This window comes from Vanacampus margaritifer, chromosome 3, assembly GCF_051991255.1.
Source record: "Vanacampus margaritifer isolate UIUO_Vmar chromosome 3, RoL_Vmar_1.0, whole genome shotgun sequence".
Lineage (NCBI taxonomy): Eukaryota > Metazoa > Chordata > Actinopteri > Syngnathiformes > Syngnathidae > Vanacampus > Vanacampus margaritifer.
In genome coordinates, this window is record NC_135434.1 from 16,001,699 (window position 1) to 16,028,154 (window position 26,456).

A 26,456-nucleotide genomic window follows, 5' to 3' on the forward strand; every position below is an offset into this window, starting at 1 on the left:
AATGTTTAATTAGAAACATTTTCACATTTTAAAACAATTAAATTACCGGTACCTAGAAATATAGTAGGTAAACGTTAATGATTAAAAATTACAGAAATGGGCTGTTATTAGTTGTTTTGAATGACATTATTTTATGAAAAGAGGTTTTATAATATGTGTGTGATGTAATATAACTGTATATGACAAAAAAAGTAATGTGATCCATCTTTCAAAACATGTAAAAAAAAATTATATTGGGTTTAAAATGGCAACAGTTTACTATTATGGTTATTCATTTATATAGCATTTTTCAACATGTTCACAAAGGGGGTTGAACCTACAATCTCAGGGATATTAGACGACCACTGTTTTTGTGTGTGTAATTTTAGCTCACATTAAATGTATACTTAGTTTGTTAGTGCTGATTTCTTAAAGCAGAGGCAGCATCCCCTTTGCATATAATTCACCCTCACAAGCTTTTCCCTTTCCCTATATCTCATTAGATGTCCTTTAAAAAAAAATAAAAAATAAAAAAAATAATAATAATAATTTAAAAAAAAAAAAGAAAAAAAAAGATGTCCTTTTAACATAAATGTTAATACAATGTCAATGAATTTTACCATTTAGGACATTACAGTATTTGTAGTTAAAAAAAAAAGAATACATTAGTTAATTAATAACAACGAATTTACCGTAGAATTGCACATTTTTACAATTTAATTTCTGTCATTTAACCCCCCACACACACACATTTTTTTCCAGTTTTAAAGTTACATTTTACAGTTTATTTCCTTAAATAGCACAAATATTTGTGAAGTTAAGATTCATTTGTAAACATACTTTTAAAATAAATATGTGTTTCTAATGCGTTTTTTTTGGGGGGGGGAGAACAGAAATAGCGTGCGTTTTCACAGTTACTGTGATTTCATGTTATTTTACATTCAGTATTTAAGATCACAGTCTATTTTTGAAAATGAAATATTTTTTAAATATAGGGAAAATCTGTAAAATAAACATTGAAATTATGTTATTATTATTATTCTTCTTTTTTTTTTACAGTGTATCCAAAGTGACTGAGATCACACTTGTTGTTCAAATCCCATTTGACATAAAGGCAAGCATGCGTCACATTGACCTTTGCCTGAAACATGACAATGACTAAAATAGACAAATGCACATTTTATAAATACAAAATGTCACATTTTCTAAGTGATACTTATTTACTGAATAACAAAACACAAAACAGCTAAGGTCTGGAAGTCAGTCAGAGGAAATCTAGTCGGGAGAAAGAGACATGTAATGTGACAAAAGTAACTGTAACTGCATTAGCTTCTTTTTTTTCCTGGCTGAATTGAACTCAACAGTGTAGAGGGACCCGGATCATTTTTCTGTCCCTCATATCTGCTCAAATCCCCTGCTGCATGAATGCGTTGTAGTACGATGTTTGCGGCTACAACGCTTAGGCCTACCTTAGCCAGTGCATCTTCGTCCATGTGGTTCTTCTGCATAATGTGCTGCAGGGCAAAGTAGATCTTCTCCTGGAGTTTCTGGACTTTGCGGGGCTCCATCAACCACGGACGATCTGAAAAGGGTATTGAAATGGAAGAGAGATGTTCATTTTTCATACGAATTTACTGCTGATTTGTTGAGATGTATCATTTGACTCTTTTTAAGCATTTCAGTTGTCTGGATTATTTGGACATGGCTAAAACAAAGCCCAAGTCGATCACCCCACCACTGCTTTCATTTGATCTGCTGCAATTGTGAGATTCTTAGTAATAATGATTTAAGCCAATTCTGTCACTACAGCATGAATGTGTTGAAATGTGATTTTGCCACTTTGATTCTAATATAATTAGTGGGGTGTTCACTGACCTGTGGAAATGAGGACAGCTGCCGAGAAGAGAGCGATCTCCTCCTCCGTCAGCTGCAGCGAGCACAAACTCTTGGCAAAGTCAAACACCGCGCTCACTAAGTCATCACAACCTTGAGAGCAAACACAAAGACGAGGACAGAGGAGAGGAGTAAAGTCATTACTCTTACTGTAGTCCTTAATGCTCAGAGGAATACAACTATTTTTACAGGACAAATGATCCATGCATTTTCTCCTTCACTTGGCCCTGATTGTCATTCATACCTGACAGAAATATGCAGCCAATCACGTCTTACCTAGAGCTTTAAACATCTGCATGCCTCCATACTTCCCCTCAAAGAGCACAGTGTTGTTGAGAGGATTGAAGGCCCTGCACATCCTCACCAGGACGACCTCTAAACAACCTGAGGGAGCCAGACAGAGAACGTTGGAGGCGGAAAGTCTCATTGGTGCACACAGGCTGAGTAAAAAGGCCAATAGACGTGTGGACTCACCTGATTTGAGCAGGAGAATCTGATCGTTTTGACACAGCTCCATAAACCCTGAGATGCGCTTGGCGAACTCTACCACATACTGGATGGCATGTGTGATCTGAATGGCGCACTGCTGCCACAACACGTCCCGAGGCTAAACCAGAGCACATCGTTTTACTTCGTTAGAGTCTGGTATGTTGTTTGTATGTTCTTTTTTTATATTAGGGCTGGATTTAAAAAATAAAAATAAAAAATCCTTTTTGAGCTTGATATTGATTCATAAATCATGAATCGATTATTTTAATATCTCTTTTTCCTATACATTTATAAGAAAATAGTTTTTTTTGTTGTATTTTACTGTTTTCTTGACATGTACGGTTCACATGAATTTTAAAAGTATTTTCTTACATTTATGAAAGACATGACTTATTGTACTTTAAGACAATTCAGAATCTATTTAATTTATATTTCCAATTATTGAATTAGAATCACGCAAATATTTTCATCCTTGCTAATGCAAATCGTCGCTGATATGTGACATTTTTATGTTTTTGAAATGAAACAATGCAGACATTCCCAAAAATGTAAAAATCTATTAAAAAAAAGGATAATTTTTTTTTTACTTGAGTTTTTAAAAATGGACATAAGCCATTTTTATGTTATTGGGACAAAACTGAATGCAGACATCCCAAAAACATAAAAAAATATATTTTTTAAAGGTGAAAAAATGGACATAAGTGCTTTTCACATAGCAGTGATGAAATGTTTGTGTAACACTAATGTGATTATACCACTAAATAATTTAACTTACTTCGCAAAATGTAATTTGGAATTTATTTAATGTTTGTGGATTTTTATCATGTCCTTGATATTAAGAAGACTTGATGTTCCATAATTAATCAATATCAGATTGAAGTGAAGTGAATCGAATCAGGAAAAAATCAAAATCGAATCGATTGAGGAGATTAGAATCGATATCCAGCCTTATTTTATATCATAGCATATTTGTAATTGAAACCAATATACTGTATGTATGAAGGATATGAATTTAGTTAGTCTCATTCAAGTTTATAATGCATGTCATGCTAGAGTGTAAATTGTTGACATCAAACATGCGCATAGTGTCATAAAAACTACTCACCTTGCTCTGATACATTTTGACTTCCTCATAGGAGTGTGTCTGCCAGGCCAACTGCTGCAGCTCCTCTGAGGTGTACTGACACGTCTCTAGATGTGACTTGATGATATTCTGAGCAATGCGGTCTGAGGAAGAGGAAGTAAGTCAATTCAGTATCTGCCTAAGGCTCTATAGATTAGTACATTTTGTACATTTGTCAATCATTCTGACACGCATTGTCCTTGTAGGACTGATTACCCTTCTAAACATGTCATGTCAGATGTCATCTTTACCTAGTTCTCCCATGCTGACATTGTTGTGTCCCAGTTGACTGTCCTGGTAGCCTCCATAGCTGAACAGGTTGGGTACCGGTGTCAGGTCGTACACTGGTTCCTGTTTAATGTGCTTCATGCCTGACATGTCCAAACCTGACTGGTCTGGAGACGGTTGGGTGGAATCCATCCCATAGTAACCTCCTGGAAGTCCACCGCCATTACCGTGGCTACCCTTGGGCAGGTCAATGACGTGGCCATTGGCGTAAGTGCCCCCAATCTCATGGTTGAGGGTTGACAGTCCATTGGTTAGGCTAGATGAGTAAACGCGCGCCAAAGCTTCCGCTTCTCCTGTCTGTTGCTGCCGCTGCTCCTGTAGTCGTGCCTGGTGCTTTTGGACCTCTGCGTACAGACTGTCACGTTGTTTCTTTGACATACGGCCAAACTTAACCGCTAACAAAAAAAGAGGGAAAGAGACACACATAAAATGAAGAATTAGGATTGAGGAAGCAGTTTTAGCGCAGCCCGACTTGTGCATTTATGTCTGCGTTGTTCACTTCACATACAAGTTACAAGTGTCAATGAAAAGGGCCTCACCATGAGTGTTAATTTCATTAACGGAAATTAAAAATATGTCATTGAATGAAAACTAGACGAGACTAAAACCTCCATTAATAAACAATAACTAAGACAATAAGACGATACGAAAATGTAGTTCACTAAATAAATACTGGACATTTTACAGTATGGACATTTTAGTTCACAAACAAACACGAGACGAAAATTCTACGATCTGATCCGTCACTAACACAAAGAGACACACCCCCTTTCAAATCTGCGGTGATTTGCATAACGAAACATTAAACCAATGGAAATAACGTTCCAACAATAATGATAAACCAACCGCAAACTAATGCTGGCTAAGTTACTAGCTTGTAGCATGTAGCGATAATAGCCTCTTGTTGATATATTTGTGTGTGAAGTTGAATTTGTGCTAACTAAGACACATTATGCTAGTTGGGCAACTACGGTTTCAGTTGGATTGCAAATGTGGTTAATGCAGACAGAAGTATGAGCTAAGCTAGGAGCTGCAAGCGAAATATACACTGTAAAAAAAAAGAAGAATAGGCTGTTTATTGAAAATTCACCATGATGCGCTAAATTCTTTGCACATACTAATTATACGTTTAATCAAATGAAGCAACAAAGTTATAAACTGTCCATGACTTATAAAAAAAAGAATTGTTCCAACATAACAATATGAGTTCTGGCCGTTTAGGTTGCTGTTCCACCGGCAATTAGCGGCAGATAACAGACTGATCTGGTGTGTTCTTCCGCCAAGTCACCACTTTTGTTCAGATTAAGGTTCCTCAGTAGCCTTTTTTTTTTAAATTAATTTGAAGGACAATAGAGCGTTTATAAAAGTATTGATTTACCCCACGAACACTTTCAGGCACCATAAATGGCTTTGTGGCTACAAGATCCGGCTTCTACTTTTAAACTTAGCACATGAAGTCAAGTTCACGTATTCAAATTTGACTTTGTGTTTGAACAACTCACCTCAAACAGTTATTCACCTTTGAACATAAGTTCAAAGGTGAATAACTGTTTGAGGTGAGTTGTACATACATTGACATTTGAAAGCATGTATTGATGTGTGAAAACGTGTTATGCACTTAAATTAGAATAACATAATGGCTGATTTTTTTTTTTTTACAGTGTATACAGAAGTTAACACAAATCACCTGGGCAGCTACATATGGATACAAACTAAAACAATTCATGTAGATGAAATAAAAATAATACGCCACACTAACTAAGACAAACCAAAATGACATTTTCTAGGACTAAAATAAAGACTAAAATGATTGACTAAAACTTGACTAAATAAAATGGGATGAAGTTGACTAAATGAACACCAACAAGTGCAATTCAAACTGAGACTAAATGTAAACCCGTCGAATAAAATGAATTCTCCTCACCATCTCTGGACATTCCTAGGGCGAGACACTTCTGAAGGCGGCAGTGTTGGCATCGGTTGCGGTTTGTTCTGTCGATGAGGCAGTTCCTCTGGCGGGGGCAGGAGTAGGCCGCGTTGTTCTGCTGACTCCTTCTGAAGAATCCCTGTTTGCACGTCAACGCAATGCATGAACACCCGCTCGCAGGTAACGGGACAAAACCGACACACTGCTTTTTTGTGGCGTCTTACCTTACAACCCTCACATGTGATGACTCCGTAGTGGATCCCTGACGATTTGTCTCCGCAAATTTTGCATGGTATTACTTCGATTTGGGCTGAAAGCACAGTAAGATGTAAAAAAAGAATATTTTTAAATGTGCACAATGAGAGGATTTAAACCACACGATGCTTATCTCGCTAACTTGTGTCTAGATATTTTTTTGAATTTCACTGGAGAGTAAAAGAAAAATGCATGTGACCCATTTGGCAGTAAGACCCCTGTGAAGTGTTTGGTTTAGGTAAACGGTAGGGGATTTTTTAAAATATGTTTTAGGTGAACTAATGAATACACACATACTCACCCACATACAAAATTTAAAAAATAAAAACATAAATAAAAAAAAGAGAGAGCAATGATGATGACATGTTAAATCGGTAAAATTACCGAATGAACAATACTGAGCTCTCCAGGAAAAAAAAAAAAGACCCCTGTGAAGTGGCAGTGTGCATGCGTGTACTACACACGCTATGTCTAAGAGTTACGAAAACACCTTCACAAGGGCAGTGTGACATGCAGACCTTGTGTGTGTCTGCAGGAGTTTCTCTAATGACTGCGACCACATGCATGCTCCCGAGCACGCACTCCAACATGTGAGTCTCTTCTCTTTGTGTTCAACTAGAAGGAAAACCCCCCTGCAGGTTTGTAATGTTGTGTATAATGAAAAAAAAAAAAAGATGTTGCATCACCGCTGACTCCTTTTCACTCACACAATCAAAATGTCCCCACTTTTCACATTTAAGCTTTTTCTTTATCATCTTCAAATCTAAATTCACCACATTTATTTCCCTTTTAAAATATTACTCACTGTGTATAGGCAGCTCCATGTACAGCCAAAAGCAAAGGCACAATATATAAACAACAGCAACTGTTTCAATGTAACGCACAAGCGCACCTGTTGCTGCGAGTGTATTTGAGCCTATCATCCATAGTCTGGAAAGCGAAAGCTGCCGTTCCTGTTAAGTGATACGTAGATGGATGCAGTGATAGGCAGGTCTGTCTGCTGAGATGGCACACTCTCTAAAGAGATTACGCAGCCGATCTAATCCTAAATGATTTCCCAACAAGCTGGTGGTGCTGAGCTGAACGCTGTCTTAAACTCTGCGAAGATATTCATTCGTCCATTCAGGTTGTCTGACATCTGGTGCGTTTGGTTTGAAATGATGACAAATCCATCTGAGTGTCGTTTGCATGGCAGACTAGCCACAGAAATTTGCAAAACTTGGGATGTCCAATTGCAATGTATGCTCATGGTGCTGTTCTACGCCACTGTGAAGTACAATGAAGGGGGGGGGAATGGTATCGGTATCAATGCTGATACCCGGCCTTATTTCAAGGTATCGGTGCTCACGATTGGCAACCCTTTTGTGGCCATTTTATGATCAGGAAGTAGAATTGAGAAGAATTGACTTCATGCAATTTTAAAGTTATGGTCCGAAAGATTTGTTTTGGACTGTCCGGGACGTTTTAACGTTTTCTTTCTAGCAAAGCCTCGGAGGCAAGCTACTATCAGTGGCATATGCAAATTTCGCTGTGCGAATGCCCGCTCCTGATTGGTGGACTTTTTCCGCAGACGTATTCGGAGCTTTAGTCCTGTGTCTTGTCTGCATATGTAAATTCGGCTCTGTGAACGTCATCTCCTGATTGGTGGGCTGGTTTCACGTTCCTGGTTAGCTGCTATACTCAGCTTCCTCCAACGTCGGTTTTGAATGTTGCTTTTTCAAACAGCAACGGAAAAACTTCGGACCGTACCTTGAAGGAAAATGCTATATTTGGTTATATAGGTCTTTCTTTCAAATTATCTGCCATTGTTTTTTGGGGGGGATTTCATATATCAAAGTGGTATCGGTACATGGTATGGGTATCAGTGATTACTCAAGAATTCTCACTCTGGTATCGGTCTGAAGAAAAGTGGTATTGAAAATATATGTATTCAAAATGGTGCTTTACTGTCTGATTTCTGATCTTACTATGTTGTAAAGATGTACCCGATGAAAAAGTCACAGTGGGTGAGTCAATGCTCCATACGTGTATTTATGCATACTGACGTATACAACATGTTACATTTTATGTGCACTCGCAAATGAAATAGCTTTGTGTAGGAATGAGTGTTCAGTGTTTGTAATTAGATAATCCATTATGAGGATCAATGGAGACAATTCTGTCTAATGCGACTGCATAGTTATAGACTGTGACTGCTGTAAACTTGCACCATAAGTGGTCCACCCCTAGTATGCAGATGAATTATTCCTTTTATTTGTCATCAATGTCACGCACGACAATAGTTTACAGGATTACCATTGACTAACTTTTGGATCCACTGAGAAATGACATTTTCTCCAAATAATCAAAAGTCAAAGTCAAACAATGGGCCAGTGTTGCTTTGTACTTCTTGGTAGGGATAGACCGATATTCAGCCTGTCTGATATTGGGCATTTTGACAAATATCGGTATCAGCCTTTTTTAAAAGTCTGACGGCCGATAAAAAGTCAATCTAAAACCTTTTTAATCTCAGGGAAGCATTTATTTAAAGAGATGCTGCTGACCTTGGAAACTTTCTGAACCATTTGTTTTTGTTTAACATTAAAACAAATAAATGCGAACGTACATTTTGGGAAAAATATATTTACTGTAGAAAAAAAAGAGAGCTATGGTATTTACTTGTTTAAGGTTTCCATTTAACTTTTTAAGACATACTGGTAACCTTGTTTGTTTATTGTCTAGGATAAAAAAGAAAAAAAGTCTACATTTTGATAAGTCCGTTTTTTTTTTTCAATAAACATGCTTTAACTATGACATTACAACAAAGTCCAGATTGGCATTTGTATTTTCAATTTTTTTTACACCAATATCTTTTTTCTCCTTTTTACTGAAAACGAATATCGGCTCCAAATATCGTCTATCGGCCTCCTCGACTACCAATAATTAGCATCGGTATTGGCCCTGTAAAAACATATCGGTCTATCTCTGTTTCGTGATCTGTGTGTGAATCAGTGATGAAGGGTTGCACACTTTAAAAAAAATAAAAAAATAAATCGAGCACCACTCAAGCTGTGAGTTATGGTGCAGCTCAAGACCTGACCCATTTCCATCCATTCCCGCCCAACTGGCTCTAAAATGGGTCAGAGCAGACGACACATGCGGGGAAGTCAGTGAACACGGCCTGTTTAGATAGTCTGTAAACGGGTCAGTTGTGTCTAGGACTCTGCAGATTGGTTAGCAACAATAACGTCTCATCTACCGTACATTCATGCCTGGTGTTTACAATCCTCTTAGCTTATTTTATGATTCCGTTTATTCTGCCTACTTTTGCTGCTGTGATGTGGATACTGTACATGTACAAGATGAGCACGTGTTGACAGCTCTGCTCCAGTGATTACATTATATCTATATTCACTGTATGTCTTCGTACCCCATAGGAGATTGTACTCCTCTTTGTACGATATAATTTTGCCCAAAGGAACACAGGCATGTGGGCATGAGCATTGTTTCAGTCAGCGTTTGTGTTCCAGTGAGTTTTTCCACAAATACAGAGACAAGAAAAGTGAAGTACGTGTATGGCACGTGTGCGTGTTTGCAAATGTGTGTGTGGGTGTGCGCATTGTCGGCCGTGCGCATGTGATGCGCTCATTGCCAGCGGGGACTGTCAGGTAGGATATAGAGATACGGTCATGACAGCATCGCTGTTGCCAGGGTGACCACCCACTCGCTGCACTCGTCTGGCTGTCACAGCAATGATGCGCTAAGCTGTCGCACTCTTAAAGGAAGTGATGTCACCGAGTGTCCTGCTTGCACCCCCCCTTCCCCACCCCCCTTCCCGTCTCTTCCTATCATGGCTGCTGAGGATTTAGGAATTGTTAAAGCACAGGACTCCCACTTCTTCCTTTTGTAAACAATACTTGCTTTCTGCCTGCTATGGATTAAAGCAGAATTTGGATTTTTGTGTGTTCAAACCATGGTTTGTATGTATTTGAAAAGTTATACTGATGTTTACACTAACCTAGTGAATTTCTATAGCAAAGTACTGAAGGCATAAAGTAAAGTTGTTGTTTTTTCTCCAGACGTTCAAGAAATAGGTATAGGGTTTACTGGTGAACAAAATGAACGGGGAGAAAAGCCTTTTTATCAAATCTGGCTCTCTTCACCTTGAATTCAGAAAGTGTTGTGTTCTTGTACTCCCCATCTTCATACAGCTTAAGAAAGTGTGCCTTTAGTTTTGCTAGATAGCTAGTTGCGCCGGACTACAATTGCTCAACTTGACATTGCAAATCACATAACTCATCTCAACTCAACTATATTTATAGAGCACATAAAATGGAACCCATGGGCAGCAGACACAATAAGAAAGGAACCCTGTGGAACACCATACGTTCCGTTATTCATGGGAATTCATATGGAACATAGTCGTCCCACCACTTCCTGTTTTTGTTCGACATATTTAGTATGAAGGCATTACAATAATAAAGAAATCACACAATGTAAAATCACAACGGCCACAAGTCGACTACTGAGCGCACCAAATTCCCTGCGGCACAGATAGGCCAATAAATCTAGTGTGATCACATGCAACCAATGATGGCCAAGCGGTGTGCATCATCACAAATTGTTCGAGATTGGTGTGTGTCTTGACCTCTGCCGAACTGAGACTGACTCACCCAACTCCTGCGGATCAATTGAACCAAGGTTAAAAACCATTGGTCTAACCCCTCTTGACAAGCTTAAATTTAAAAAAAACTCTTGTGTGTTCTTAGTTAATTGGGAAGTCAAACCAACATTTTTCTTCCAAATGATGTTTTGTATGGGCCCCTAAACACAGTATTGTGATTAATATTGTGTATGTAAAACATGAGTTAAGCAGCTCCTCCCACTTTTCTCCATCTCAGGGGGCGGCCATTTTGCCACTTGCTGTTGACTAAAAATGACATCACAGTTGCTCAGGTAACAACCAATCGCAGCTCAGCTTCAGAAAACAGGTGAGCTGTGATTTGTTGTTTCTTGAGCCCTGAGCAACTGTGATGTCATCTTAAGTCGACAGCAAGTGGCAAAATGGCCACCCCCTGAGATGGATAAAAAGGGCTGCATTTTGCTGCTTAGCTCATATTCCACAAACACAATATTAATCGGAATATCCTGTTTAACTAGTGGGGCTGCATGGAACATATTGTGGAGAAAATTTTCTGGTTGGCTTCCTCTTTACATGATGTAAAACCTATCCTGATAGTTATTTGTGTAGATTTTCAGTCCTCCTGGTTAAATAAACAAATGGTTAATTGATTTCACCTTTATTCCAAAAGGCTTCTTCAGTTCTAAATTTTAGGTGCTAACCTCCAAACTCAGACCAAGGAATCTCCCATCTCATTTTGTTGTTGTAACTCAGGAAGTAACAAACTAAAACTGGAGGATACCTTCCTCCTAGCGAGCTCGCCTCTCCAGAGTGGGGAGTTACGTCTGAAGTGAGTGAGTGACAGCCCTGTTGACCAGCGGGAGTGCGAGTGTTTATCCTGAAGTTGTTATGTAAGAGCAGGACTGCAACGCTGGCGATTCCTCAGCTAAGAGGAGGATCAGTCTCAAGCTCATGAGAGAACGAGAAAGACAACTTTAGAAAGAACAAGGCCAAATAGCTGTGCTGTTAACTCTGCACGTGTGTGTGTGTGTGCGTGTAGCTGATTGTGGCCATGAGGACTATATTACAGCAGCACGTGCGTTATAATTGATTTTTAATGAAGTGAGGTTCTCCTGTGTATTTCCTGGGCTGCCCCTCTTTAAATAGAGCCCTAATTATCTACAATGTGCTACTCGGGGGTGGGAAAAAAAGCATCAGGCTGCCGCCCGCATCGTTACAATGTTTCATCTTATAACACACACTTATTAGCCAGAAATTCATGTATATGAAGATAGTGACATGAATTACACACTAATCATGTAACGGCAAATGCACTCCACTAGGTGCTGCTGTACATGTAAAGCTTGTGCGTGTTGTTGAGAAGAGGCAGAATGGACATGCATGTTTCATTAATTCAGCCTGCGGGATGGCTCCAAGACGGAAAAGCACCCAGAGCGACACAAAACACACGATTGCACACACGAGCGACTATAAACTCCAGCTCGGTGCTGTCGTTTCCCATCTAACGGAGCAGTTGATATCACTTCCCATCCTAACTTTTGCCACCGCGAGGCACTTCAGAAAGGCAAACAAAACTCCCGAGGTCCCAGGGGTTGACTGTGGGTGGTATTTCCACGATATTAAAAATATGAATCGCTTCTTTTCCAAGTTAACGAGATATCTTGTGGGAGAATGAAGGAGATCCACACTTTCTCCTTCCTTCCCCCGAAGCCTGCTTGTTAAATGCGAACAAGTCTGCCGCCGGCCTTAGATGTCTTACACACTCTGAATTATGTTATCACTATTCGCCATCCCTTCCACTTCAGTCTGTTTGACATTGCCACGCATCTCTGAGTATTCCTCCACGCTGTAAGTGGCTGTGTGACTTGGAATTCATCTCACTTTCGGTATTTCATGATCTATTTCCAGCTCACGGCAGAAATCCTTGTCGTCTAAAGCCGAGAGAGGAACGAGCTTTTTTTTCCCCGTCCGCTGATGATGAAAACCAACTGCGAAAAAACTTCTGGTGCTGTGATTGCTGAGTGAATTAAGTCACACTTCTGGGAATAGCGCATAAGAATGCTGCTTGGGTTATCTCCCCTGTGTCTCCTCTCATGTTGGCACATCTTACTGTCCCATTAAAATCAATGAAATGCTCCCCCGCCAACGGATTCAAATGGACTCGAGCAGCACGTTGTCTCACTTGCTGTGTGAAACATCTAAAAAGTCAGTCAAGAGCTGCGGACTTTTTGCTCTTCTTAACAAACTAAATTTCAGTCACTTTCACCCGTCAGCCATACTGCTTGTGTTCTTTGCTTCCTTCTGACGCAGACGTCTGTGTTTCTCTCTCCATGTTTGTCATTGTGTTTGAACACCGCGCGTTTATAAGTTTATACTGTATCGGAATTTCTTGTGCTTCTGCTAGACCTCAGAACTCTTCGATACACAGTTTTACTTTAATTCTCAGAACTTTTCAAACTCAACGAGTAATGTATTGTGAAAAGTACCGCACTCACCTTACACACAAATGCTATGTTAATTTCTATCAATCAACATTCTCATTGATGAAATCAAAGAAAAATGAAAATACTTAAAAAAAACTCAACTACATTTTACATTTGTAAAACTAACTATAATTGTAGTGAAAATGTTTTTGTCAATAATATACTTCTGTACACAATACTTTTTTAAAATATTGTACTGTACAGATTATCCATACAAAAAAACTAAATATAATACTAAAACTAATAAAAACTAAACTAAAAAGCAAAAATTTCAAACAAATAAAAATGAACAAATTCCTTTGAGAACTAATTGAAATAAAAAAAAACGGTCAAAACGAAATTAACTCTTTGACTGCCAGACGTTTTCAAAAACGGGTTGTCGCCAGTGCCAGCCGATTTAAGCATTTTGAGTGATCTTTCAAGGTCCACAGAAAATGTTGTGTTTGGACTATTAAAACACACATACTACCAAATGAAAGATTGGACTCTCAGCTTTCATCAGAAAAAAAAGTTTGTTTCTACCTTATTCCGTTCTTCAGTAATCAACAATAGAAAATGGTTACTTTCACCGAAATTCTCTCTTTTGAAACAAAAAACGGAGAAAAAGAGCTTTTTGTGAAACGATGTTATTTCATGCACTCTAGTGAATTGTACACTTCTTTTTGTCCATGAATGATGCCACAAACACCTAAATAGTGCTTTACTTCTGTAAAACGCTTTCACCAACAATGAAAAAGTGTTTTTTGATTGCAAAATACGTTTATTTCCATTCAACAGTGTAACAATTTGACAAAACAATTTCGCAAACTATTTACAAATGTGTGCAACTGTGGTACTACTTACAATTATGTGGATGTTTCAAATACAGTTTTTCCTTTTGTAACGCTCTCCTGCGTGCAAGGAGACGCCAGGACTCGCACAACAGTTTAATTTCACTTTCACATTGGTCCGTTTTGCGTGCAAACGTTACACTTTCTTGACGGCCTTTTTTTCCGGGGAATAAAAAGCAAGTAGCAGACTGTACACACTTCCTCCGATGAATATGCATTGGACTCGGGGCACTCTCCGTCGTCCGATCGAACGTCCGCCTGTGCGTGCTCGGTTGCGCTCCGCGTTACGACACCGTCATAGCCGCCGCGTCAGCGGTTCCAATTTCGCCGTCAAGCTCGGATTCACCTTCATCATCATGGATATCAATGTACTATTTTAGCGTTGGTCGATGCCTTTCGTCTTGTAAGTGTAGAGTTGCTTGCAAACGCTCGCCATTGCCCGTTCCCTCCTCCATCTAGCTCCATCTAACGTCTTCTACTGCCGCGTCAATGCTTTCCAACCACGGAGTCACCATCATCTTCATCATCGATGATGATGATCGTCATCAACAATGTGCTTTTTTAGCGATGCTTTTGGTCTTTGAAAAAAACGGCTCTGGCGTTAGCTCCTCGCGACCGGCCGCCATTTTTCCTTTGTTTTCCATTCTGATCTCCTGCTCAACGCTCTAGCTCCGCCTCTACTGACGCCCACCCGATCTTGTCAAAAGAGAGTCATCGCTGCCCTCTAGGGGCCAAAAATAGTCATTAGGCTCAAAAAACCTGCTTAAAACTTTCAGGAGAGCTCTGCAAGCCTTCCCAGCACCCGTTTCAAAAAATAAAAAATAAAAAATGGGAGGACGTCTTTTAACGTCTTTGGCGCTCCTCCGTAGGTTTTTGCAGAACGTCATTTAACGTCTTTGGCAGTAAAAGAGTTAAAACTAACTATAATGAAAAATCCTAAACTATTATAATCCTGATTGCTATACATCCCAAACAATACTCCCGTACACACTTCAGCTATGTTTCTACCAAGTGATAAAAAAATGAGTTCAGCTTGTCACGTCACGTGCACACGTAACATATTCATGATCTGGCTTGGTCTTCCACCACAGGCTATGTAGGCAAAATGGTAATAACTGCATCTACTTTGGATAAAGTCATATTAGTGCAACAGAGCGTAACTTTTTATAAAGAAAAAAGCAACAGCTCGACATCTAATACAAGAACAAATATTTGATTTATATGAGAAGAATGACATTTTGTGTTTACCACTTATCAGACTGCAAACAAACTAGCTAGTGCCAGCCTTTAGCTACAGAGTGGTTGATACCGCAAAAGGAGTGGGCCAAAATTAGGGTAGTCAGATTTTCAAAATTTTGCTGATAGACAAATAGACTATAAATTCTCACCAGGCATTTAAAAAAAAAATAAATTCAATCAGTAGCCAATATGGTGACCGTTGTGTTATTGCTTTAGCTAATGCAAAATGCTATCTTGTTTGACAGTTCAACGGCGCTAAACAATTCATTGCACTGACCAATATCCAACCTTTTTTTGATTGGTCCCGGCAGCTATTTGAAGCTGGCTGTGCCGTTAACTTCGTGCTGGTCACACATTGCAATGTGTCCGATGACTAAATTTCTCATGATTCTTAGACACAGAGACAGGAAGTTGTGGTTCTGGTTTCGGTATGATGAAAACATGCCTGTTAGCCATAAGATGTAGTTAGATTAGTCGTATGAATGGGTATGACAACTGTGTGCAAAGGATCTGTGTAAAAGCGGGACGAAATAATGCGACTGGAAAAATCTATGGGCAGTTGAGACACAGGGCTCAAAACAAGTCACGTTTAACCGGAACATCTGGTCACCTTAGACAAAAAGTAGCCTGTATTTTTTATTTTTTTTTAGTATCTTTCACAACTTGACCAGATTGCTTCCATTGTTAGTATTTAGTAACAGATTGTTTACATCTAAACTCAGGATGGACGCATGCTTCCATGCTAGCACGAGGTTTGAAACAACCTTCCACTAGTTGTGTGAGTTTACAGCCTGCTGTGTTTTAAAATAATAATCACAATGCCACACACATCGGCAACGGCGTGCCCCCCTTGCCGCCGGGTCCCACCCCTGCCGCCAAACATGTCTTTGTCACGCTATTGCAGCATGTACAGTGACTGAACACATTTACTATAGACCTACCACCACTTATTTGTCTGAGTCCATCCAGTATCTTGTGCTTTAACACAAATTCATGTTTTTGTAACCAAATTTGAGCCACAAATTCAACCACTGACTACTTTGTGCTAAAAATGTTACTTCAGTTTAAGAGTTACTGGTGCACTGTGAAAAAAAAATCTTAAAAAAAAATGTAATTTTCTGGCAGTTGGGGCGCCAGAAAATTACTGTGAAATAACAGAAAGTTACTTTCTCATAAAATTAGACGTCCTTTCAAAATAAATGTTAATACAACGAATGCTACCATCTATAGGACATTGCAGAAATTGTAGTTATTTTCACTTTAAAAAAATTGTCAATTCACAAAGAAATTGTGGTAAATTAAGATTTTTACTGCTAATTTCTCAGTAAATATCATTTTTAAAAAATGTTTTAAAGTAGAATTTTACATTTTATTCCATTAAATAACAGACAAATTGTAGTAATTTTAACTTTTGGTAAAAATATGATTTTTTTTTTACTGCTAATTTCTCAGTAAATATAATAATAACAAAAAAATCTTTTAAGTTGAATTTTACATTTCATTCCATTAAATAACAGACAAATATTTGTGAAATTATGATACATTTGTGAACATGTTTTAAAAATCAATATATGTATTTCTAATGGAGTTTTTTGTTGTTGTAAAAGAACAAAAATATTGTGTGTTTTTACAGTTACAGTGATTCATGTTATTTTACACTTGACATGTAAAATCAGAGTTTATTTTTGTAAATGAATTGGTATGTTTAAAATACAGAAAGAAATGTTAAATTACAGTTTTTTTTACAGTGTGGCTTCATCATTACAGAAAAATACAATTAATTTTGACCGCTTCCATTAGGCGGTGGTTTAAATTTGTCAAGAACTGTACATGCATTTTGCTTCTCCCAGCCCCATAAAATCCATCGTCATCACCCCCCCACACACACACGCACACACACATTTTGCCAGCACAACAGTCTCCACACACATATGTACAAACTGTCATAAAAACAGTCTCTCTTGCCCTACCACCCCCATGCTGTGTGTCAGAGGGCATGAGCTTGTCCAGCTTGCCATGCAGCCACAAAGCACTCTGGGTAATTGCTCAGATAGCAGGTCTGGGATCAGCTGCAGCTTGCTCAAAGAATATTGTGCTGCAGTGTGATTGGACACCGCAGAGAGGGAACAGAAGGGGGCCACTGGCTGTTATCCAGTGCATCGATTCTCTCGCATACACACACACGCTCACGCACAAAATTTGCAACACATTCAGATATGCTTGAATGCATAAATTACTGCGAGCTGCTTTGCAAAAAACAGACAGTACAGTATGACATTCTATGCTTAACCCCCTCCCCTTCTCCAACACACACACACAGTCTCCCATCCAATGCAGCATGTGTCCTCATATGGATAAGAGGAGAAGGAGGCGTGGGAAAAAATCCACAGGGTAAACCCAACCCCTGCCCCAAAACATATACGCACACACACCGAGTCTGCCCATCTGCCTCCTCTGATCTTCCTCTCATGTTCACTGTACACACGCACATACTCGCGCCCTTCAGTCCTCTGAGTGACCCGTAGGACCCTGACAGCCTTTAACCTTTCCTTAAGGACCGAGTGAACGCATCAGAGTGGAACGGGTCCAAGTGTGAGAGGTCTGCATCTGGTCATTATGATCCTTAAGTCAGCCATGAGACACGCACGCACATCGCCGTCATGACTTGGTCCTCACGTCAGCACACGCACGTGCGCGCGCACTGAGCTGAGCCGCGACACCGACGGGGCGGTTGTGTCCATATTTTGCTTGGACCGAGGGAACGAACTTACAGGAGAAGATGTTTACACACACTGAGTGATGTCGTTCCCTCCTGGGGTGGGAAAATATCGTTTGTTGGCGTTGGCCATGTCCTCATCCTCCTTCAATGCTCCTCCTATGGTGTTTCTCTTGAGTCTAATCGTAGATGACAGTGTGTGTGTCTTTGAGGGGGGAAGGGAGAGAAAAAAGGTGGCTATCCCAGAGAGCTAAAGAAAGGTTAGAAAGACTAATAGAAGGAAAGGGAGGGACAGGCCAGGGCAGGCAAAGACAAAGACAAAAGTCTTCATTTCTTGTATACTTAAAGGGTAAGGAGCGCTCAAACCGCTAAATGCAACGGAAGCAGTGAGCTTTTAGAATCAGGCCTACTGAATGTGTGCATCAAATGCAAAACCGTGTAGGAGGCTGCGATTCACTATAGAAATGTGAAATGTGAAGATTGAGAGGAGGAAGAAAATATATCGCATCCTCGTATGTACTAAATAACGCCTGTCGGTCCAATAATGTACCTTACATCATCCTTGCTTTTTATAATAATAATAATGATAATAATAATAATAACAACAACATTGAATTATACTGAATTCGAACATTTATGTGAAAACCACCATACCAGAATTTTTTTCTGAAAAAAAAAAACAAACTTTCAATTCCGTTTTAATTGTTTGAAGACTAAAATAGGATTTTATCACACAGGTTTTACTGCACATTTAACTTCTTTTAGGACACTCGTTGAAATGCAACATAAAGTGTCAGTGTGTCTAATCTATTTCTTACAGTAATGTTGGAAAATTGTGCTTTCAATGGGCTTTACACGATCAAGATTTTGCGGCTGATCAAGTGATCAAAGAGTTAGAAAAAAAACAATAACCAATCACCAATTAGATCCAAAGATTGAGAAATATACAGTATCTATTTAAAAACTTTTATATTTACTCTATAGTCGACCACCATCATTCGTGGGGGATAGTACCTGGCCCAGCCCACGAGTAGCCAAAACCCATGTATAATTAACGTCAATTGAATTGGATATGAAAAAAAAACAACCAAATATTCAAAAAATGCTGAACATAAACATTAAATATAAGATGTAATGTCTTATTTTGTGGAGCTGATCAATGACATCATTGATCAATTGGGCAAATTATGACATTACAGCTGAACTAAAATTCAAAATATCGTCTGATCCCGATCCAGACAATCAGTCTAGATTAGTCTCATTTTGTCCATTCAAGCTGTATTGGACACAGAACTATTCTTCCATTGCATTTGATCAAAAGTTTCATGTAATTATTAGAGAGGTTTGATGCCACTTTTTTCAGACCGTGTAAAGTGTTCCCTTGTTTATCGCTGGGGTTAACGTTCCCAAAACACGTTTTAAGGCTGTAAAACCCCTCACTGCACACTTTATACACTTTTCTCAGACAAGCATTAACATTTCTCACATTTCCTCTTGTTTAAATACTCTCAAACCTTCATATATTTTAAAATATAGGCACACTACAGTAAAAAAAAAAAGAAGTAAAATTGCACTAAAACAGTGACTCCAAATGGTGAACCGCAATGCTTGAGTAGTCACTGATACCAAGTACAGATACCACTAGTACTTTCGATAAATAACATCCCCCCACCTCCCCAAAAAACAAACAATGACAGATAATTTAAAAAAAAGGCGTATATACATCAATGCAATATTTCCCCTTAAAATTGCATGAAATGAATGGCGATTTTCTATCGTTCAAATGTCTCATTACCTGGTATCGGTACTCGCCCATCCCTAGTAATTATCCTTTCGTTGCTAATGGCTAATGAGTCTACCGCTGCCTTATACATACTGTATATCCATTTCAAACTACTTGTTACCAAATAGTGTATGACAAAATATTTGTCATCTGATAGAGCAGATATTTATTTTTGTCTTTTAATCCTATGCTCAATTTTACTTGATAGGGAAGAACTCGGTTGAAACATTATAAGCAATAAAAACATATTGAATGTACAGTTGATAAATGGGCTGAAATTGCACACAACCCACGTAATCCTTAAGCGACTTAGCCAAGGTATTTGTAGTACTTTGGTTGAACTCCCTGATTTTTTTTTTCACACTTGCGACTGTGAAAGCCATCTTTTTTTTTTTTTTTCCAGTAACTGAATCTTTTTACACTTGACTGCCTCAAGTTAGGGTTCTTGTGTTTCTCTATTCCTGCGAGTGAATCCAGAGTGAACACGAGCATATGAATGAGAGGCCGTCGGAGCTGATCTGTGCGTTTGAATGCATGCGTGTGCGTTTAAGTGCGAGGGCATGCGATGTGTGTGTCCTCTCTCAGGGATGGCCGCTAATAGCTCGCCTCGGGCAACAATTTAACTCAGCCTAACAAGGTTCTCCCCAAAGTGGCCCCAGGGGCATCTCTCGCGGAGGCAAATTGATCACAAAGACTCACACACAGCCTGCTCTGCTCTTCACCTGCTTTCGCTCTCTCTCTCTCTCTCTCTCTCTCTCTCTCTCTCTCTCTCTCTCTAGTGGCATGATTTAACAGAATACATTATCAACGTTAAATTGGAGTCGAGTGAGGAAAAGCGGCAGCGGTTTTGATTTCATAATTTCATTCCCTTTACGAAGGAATGATAAGAGACCTCACGTCAACTGCTGGCAACTTTGCAGCGGTTGTTCACGCGGGCGCACGCACGTACACGCACGCACTTGGGCTAAGTGAGGTTGCTCAAGAGAGAGCGACAGAAAGAGAGAGAGAGGAGAGGATGAAGAGAAGGAAAGATAGTCCTAATAAGAATCTCTTCAATGGGATTACAAGAACTAAAACAAGCTAATCTTTGTCATTAAGAAAAGATGCGGTCGGCTAAGTCACAGGCTTATTGTTGCACCTGCCAACACCTTCAGTTAGTGGCAACATTCACAGACATGCTCTTAGAAGACACACAGTAACTAATCGTACGTGCGCTCTACTGATAACTTGAACAAACCCCTTTTTTTTGCTCATCATATGGAAAAAGTGTTTTATTTCCAATGTGTCGCTATGCATATTCATAAAACGAGGTGGCAATGTAAAGCTGACACAAACCTACGGTACACGGAGTAATCTGATTTTGTGTTAGATAAGCAGCAATTTTCAAGTGTGGACTTTGGATGCCGCCGTTACGGGCGCAGCCAGGCGCTCGTTATTCCCCCGCTGAGGGCGACTACAGTTTGCAAAAGTAATCTGATCACAGTATCTATATATGTGTGTGTACGTCTACCAGTTCCACTCAATGTCTATTTGGCGCGTACAAATGAACAGCATAACCTCCACTTGAAGCACATTTTTGGCAGACACACTCGCATGCACGCTTACTTTATTATGTAACCCTTAAATCTTTTAATTGCTCTCCTTTCTTATCTCGGTCTCATTCTCCCTCCCTTCCTTGTTCTTTTATCTCCTAATTTTAAATGCCTGCTTTAACGTTTGTTCACCTTAAATCAGATCTCCATCTACAAGTGCAGAAAATGAAATCATTTCACACATAATCTGGTCGAAATGAAGAAGAAGAAGAAGACAATAATGGCCGTTACACACTCTTCTTATAGAGGATGATTAGCCATGGCCACTTTTGGGGTCTCATAACTTTGCTCTTTGTATCTCTTTCTACTACACAGTAAATTTACAGAGTCTATTTTGGTCCCACTATAAACAGAGTACAATTTACACTCGGAAGAGAGTAAAATATTCACAGTAAATTTCACTCAAAGTATTTTTATTGAGAGAATTTGCCCATTCCATGAAAAAAAAAACTATTAAAGATTTTTAGTTAGTACATTTTGCAAGGAGAGATTTTGACTACATTTTACTAGTTTATTATGATTATTTGTTAAATAATAAAGTCCCTCAAGGGTTGAAGAACAAACCCACAACTTCAAGTTGGGAGTCATGCCACTCCAACTGTTCGTTACTATATCACTTGTGTCAGCTGGACTCTTCGTACCTCCAAGACCAAAAACCATATTTTTGGTCTCCTTTTGGATATTGGTAAACATTAGGAGTGGCATAGCTCAGGTGGTAGATTGGCACTCTCCCAAGCTGAAGGTCGTGAGTTCGTTCCTCGACCCTTGTGTAACTTAAAAACTAGTAAAATGTATTTAAAAAAATTCTTTCTAAACTTTACTTTAAATTTCTGAGTGAAAAAGGTTTTTGTTTTTTGTCATGGGATAGGCCAATTCTCTCGTACACAGTAAAAAATACTTTGAGTAAAAGTTACTCTGAATATTTTACTATCTTCCAAGTGTAAATTTTACTCTCTTTAGAGTAAAATGCACACTACAAAATGTACTGTGTAGGGATGGGAGAGTACTGATATCAGGTATTGGGCCGATAGCTATTGGCCACTTTCTTGTGGCCATTTTACGATAAAAAATGAATAATTTTAAGGACAAATGCTATATTTGGATATATAGCGCATTCTTAAATTTTTTTATCTGCTGTTGTGTTTTTTTTCTTTCTTTTTTTTCTGGGATACATTCATATCAAACTACTTGGTATTGGTATCTGTGACTACTCAAGAGTTGAGTACTCATACTGGTGTGAAAAAAGTGGTATCGGACATCTCTCTTTCTACACAAATGGTAATGAAAAGCAACAATATCATTTTCTTTTCAGATGTTCTGATGTATACCCCCCCCCCCCTCTTCCAACAAAAAAATTGTGATTAAGCAGCGCCTCAAACAAACTTCTGCCTAAATCTGAGAAAAATGTGAATATTGAATATTGTTGTCGCTCCTCGGAGACACACTTCCTCCATGGATCAGGAAAATTGGCATAAGAGGACTTATGACTTCAAGGCAGATTTAGAGTTTAGGAGTGGTTCAGGGCTGAAAATCCCTCATGGCGTAGATAAAGTGGCTACACAAACTCAAGCGTGCCATATAGCCCACGCTTTGTGTGTATTAAGATTTAAAGAAAACGGAGAGTCTGCGGAAAGAAGGGGGACACAGTTCGCTTCATATCCCCGAGATAGCGACGGCGGGATAAAACCAACATGAAGTCTACACTGAGCGCATGCTAAACAAACATGAGCTATGATAGCGGCTCAGTGGGACTACAGGAGTGCCATCGGCCCACACGCACACACACAAGCGCGGTTGAGAGGAATAGACTGTGGTATCTGCTAGCTTGTGTGTTGCCAGCGGGATACGAGTCCCTCGTGTGTGTTGCAACAGCATCCAAGCCGTAGTTCAGTCAGTAGGGCTGTGTTGAGGGATTAACAATGTGGCCTGCATGGGTTTGGGGTAATCTCTCCTCTCTTCTTACATAACACTCGCCATTAGTCAGCACAAACACACAATAAACAACACAATCGACGCTAACTCAGTCCGACAACAGACCACTCGGGCCCCGATAATTGTGGATTCGACAGGATGAAATAAAAATAGTAACAGTGGAAACCCTAACCTCAGTGGTTTGGTGTTTAAAGAATGAATGTGTGGGGGGGGTTGCCCATATCCCGGTTCGACTCCTTTCTCATCTGAGATCATTTGGATTGTCGTCTCACTTTGTATAAAAATATCAAAAAAGTACATTTCAGGATCACGTAATGGTTGAAGTAATGTCATCCGAGTGACGCGCCATGGATTTATCTGAACAGACTGCTTCCGTTGGATTTGATGAAAAATCGATCTCGGGATGCTTCGGAATCGGACGGATCAATGCGCGAGCCTCCACGGCACAACAGGATGGAACAAATTCTATTGGCATGAGGCCGTCATGCGTACGAGTCGACTGTGTGTGTGTTAAGTGGAAATAAAAACAATATGCAATATGTACAACGTCAGCGCACCTGTTGTGACACCTTTGACCTATCGTTCCCACGGTGACATAGTGTGTGAGATTGTGAATGATTGACACATATCACTGGCAGAGGCGATCGAATGACGCTTTGACCGTCACTCTCCCGCCCTCAACCGCTTGGGCCGCTTGGGCATGCTGAACTCTTTGACCTCGGTGCATCGAGGTGGCGCAAACTTTCTCGTCTGACACAAGAAGAGTAAAAACACTCTGTTTTGCTCTTCTAAGATGTTTGTTTATATGAATATGATTTACTTACAACTCTGTCATGGTGTTTTAGATGAGAAGAAGATTTCATATTTGAACCATTTTGCAAAGCCACAACATGCATTTTGTGAGGCCCGCATTATATTTTTGGATCCCTTTTTTTTCCTTTCAGTTTTTGTTTTCCTCGCCTGACAATATGGGTGACATCATAGTCAGTCGGAACTTCACGAGTTGTGGCTACTGTTAAATCATAATTACCACGGCACATGAGAGGCCTCTATTTTTTATAACCTTGTGGTTGTGAGCACATTTCTATGTAAGGGCAGCTGAGACACACACACACAGGTTGAGAGTGGGGGGCGCGCTGCCCACACTGATTTAATTCTATCTGACAAAACCCTTTCGGGCGTGCAGAGGGAGAGAGGAAGATGGAGAGAGATAGAGATGGCGAACGAGGGGTGAGAGAGAGAGAGAGAGATAGAGAGAGAGACGCTTCAGGGGCCTCCTCTGCTAACCGTGGCTGTAAAGTGAAAGCTGGAGCTTCCCGTAGAATCCCCCCCCTTGAACACCCCCCCATGCACAAGAGTAGTCGCTATAATGTGAACAAAACGCAAGGTGCATGATAGAGGAGTTCGGCCTATGATGACGGAATGAGCGGGGCGCTATGTTTTGGGTTTTTTGCTTTGTTTTTGTTTTTCTGGCTCAAGGATGTGACGGCCTTAAGCAGAAAATATGAAATGACATCCAAACACATAAAACATGACAGCGAACAGATGATAAATATAGATGCAGTTCTTGAGGGGTGTTCATAATTTTACGTCAATTGTATATCATTGTTTATTTTTCAATTAAACAATCTTGATATTGGTTTATTGCGGAATATATTATTCACTATCCCCACACATTTTTGGTATAAAGAAATACAACATATTTATGCATAACAATCCACTTTAATCCACTCTTTTACTGAGTAATTCGTTTTCAGTATTTTTTTTAAAACAATTCTAGTAAAAACATTCACTGATTACAACAATAATAATCACATTTAATGGCTACCTAGATCCATATAGTTCACATCGTTAAAACGTTGTTTTTACTAGTAAGGTTTGAAGTCATTGTTTTTAAAGACAAAACACATTTCCATAAAGTTCACTGATGCAGCTTATAGTTTGAGCCTGAATTGCACAATAAGACTCAGTATAGAACATTCCAAATAGGCCCCACCGCAAATGTGCATAAACTAGAAACAATATACAAAACTGTTTTATATCTAACACTGCACATGGAGAAAAGTAGGAAAATGCTGAGAATGGCGGTACGCAGGATTGGGCGCGTGTTTGTATGTGCACGCGTGCGTGTGTGTGTGTGTTTGAGAGTGAGAGAGAGAGTGCGAGAGAGCCGGCAACAAGACATTGACGTTGAAATTGAACATGTCGGCTGCCTTGCAGAGAAATGGGTTAGTGGAGCGCACGACAAGTGGCCCTGGAACGTCCAATAAACTTTTTTTCCCTTTTTTTTTTTACACAACCTCGAATCAATTTGAGACGAATAAAAAAAAAGTGTTTCCTGTCACATCCTCAAGTGGCAATTTCCGGCCGGCGAGCTGATGTGGATTGACTGAGGTGATTAATCAGGCGCCACTTTTAATTTCCAATCGCTTTACGCGCGTGGACTTGTTCACTTTTGACGCACGCAAATAAACTTTACTTCATTGTGTACCGTGCATGATGATTCGTGAAATTGACTAACACAAAAAAAACTCCCTCAAATAAACTTTCAAGGTGCAACATGACATGCGGCAAATCCCACCACCGCGTGCCCGCGTGGAGTTGTTGCTCTTACCTCGCATGGTGTTGCTGTTGCGTCTCACTTCCCAAAGCAGCAGTCATGAAGAAACAAACACAAATACTAAAATCAAAATTGGCGTCTCGGCGGGCAAGATCCTCTGTTCAAAATAACAAATAACTACTAAAAGAGTGTCGACGATCTGCGTCGACGCCCGCTGGCTGCCCTGCTTGGAGGCGGCTTGTGCGCTAAAAGCATCCCAGAAGGAGGCGCGGGGAGGCGGACTGAGGTGCTTCGGCGTGTCGGTGCTTGCGCTCTGGTCTTGCGGTCGCTTTCATGACATCTGCGCTCTCACCTCTATGGGAGGGTTCGACTGTTTTCTGCCGGCCGAGGGAGGGAAGAGCGTGTTGGAGAGGCTTTGCCCGCCACCTCGGATTGGATCGGAGCACTTTCCGCTCCTCCCACTCTCTCCCGCTCAGCCTGCAGCCGACACATACACACACACGCACACGCACGCACGCAGGCTAAACGCACACTGGCGCTAATACATCGCCCTCCACATTTAATCAGCCCAGTGCAATATAGTGTTGGTTGTTTTCAAACATGCACACAAAAAAAAGTGTGTCAACCCTTTATCATGCACAGATTTTCTGACTCCATGATTTAAAAAGAGACTCATGTAGATGTGGCTAATCAGGTATATCCCGAAAATCAGATTATTTTTTAGAGCGTAACATATTTACATGACT

General features: G+C 39.8%; 1 protein-coding gene across 2 annotated transcripts in view; it reads right to left on the bottom strand.

Moving 5' to 3' along the window:
- The window catches only part of rorb (RAR-related orphan receptor B), a 30,766-nt gene extending 4,675 nt beyond the window's left edge, over nucleotides 1-26,091 (bottom strand). Inside the window, exons 1-9 of one of the 2 annotated variants that reach the window (XM_077560566.1) lie at nucleotides 25,765-26,091; nucleotides 5,924-6,009; nucleotides 5,697-5,838; nucleotides 3,736-4,167; nucleotides 3,467-3,588; nucleotides 2,347-2,479; nucleotides 2,149-2,256; nucleotides 1,855-1,965; nucleotides 1,449-1,561 (exon numbers count right to left, since the gene is read on the bottom strand). In XM_077560566.1, coding sequence (XP_077416692.1) covers nucleotides 1,449-1,561; nucleotides 1,855-1,965; nucleotides 2,149-2,256; nucleotides 2,347-2,479; nucleotides 3,467-3,588; nucleotides 3,736-4,167; nucleotides 5,697-5,838; nucleotides 5,924-6,009; nucleotides 25,765-25,771 — 1,254 coding nt within the window. In that variant the 5' untranslated portion in view covers nucleotides 25,772-26,091. Of the gene's footprint in view, nucleotides 1-1,448; nucleotides 1,562-1,854; nucleotides 1,966-2,148; nucleotides 2,257-2,346; nucleotides 2,480-3,466; nucleotides 3,589-3,735; nucleotides 4,168-5,696; nucleotides 5,839-5,923; nucleotides 6,010-6,846; nucleotides 6,905-25,764 lie in introns of those variants that run through there. The other variant, XM_077560565.1, reaches the window with a different exon arrangement.
- Nucleotides 26,092-26,456: the final 365 nt, after the last annotated feature.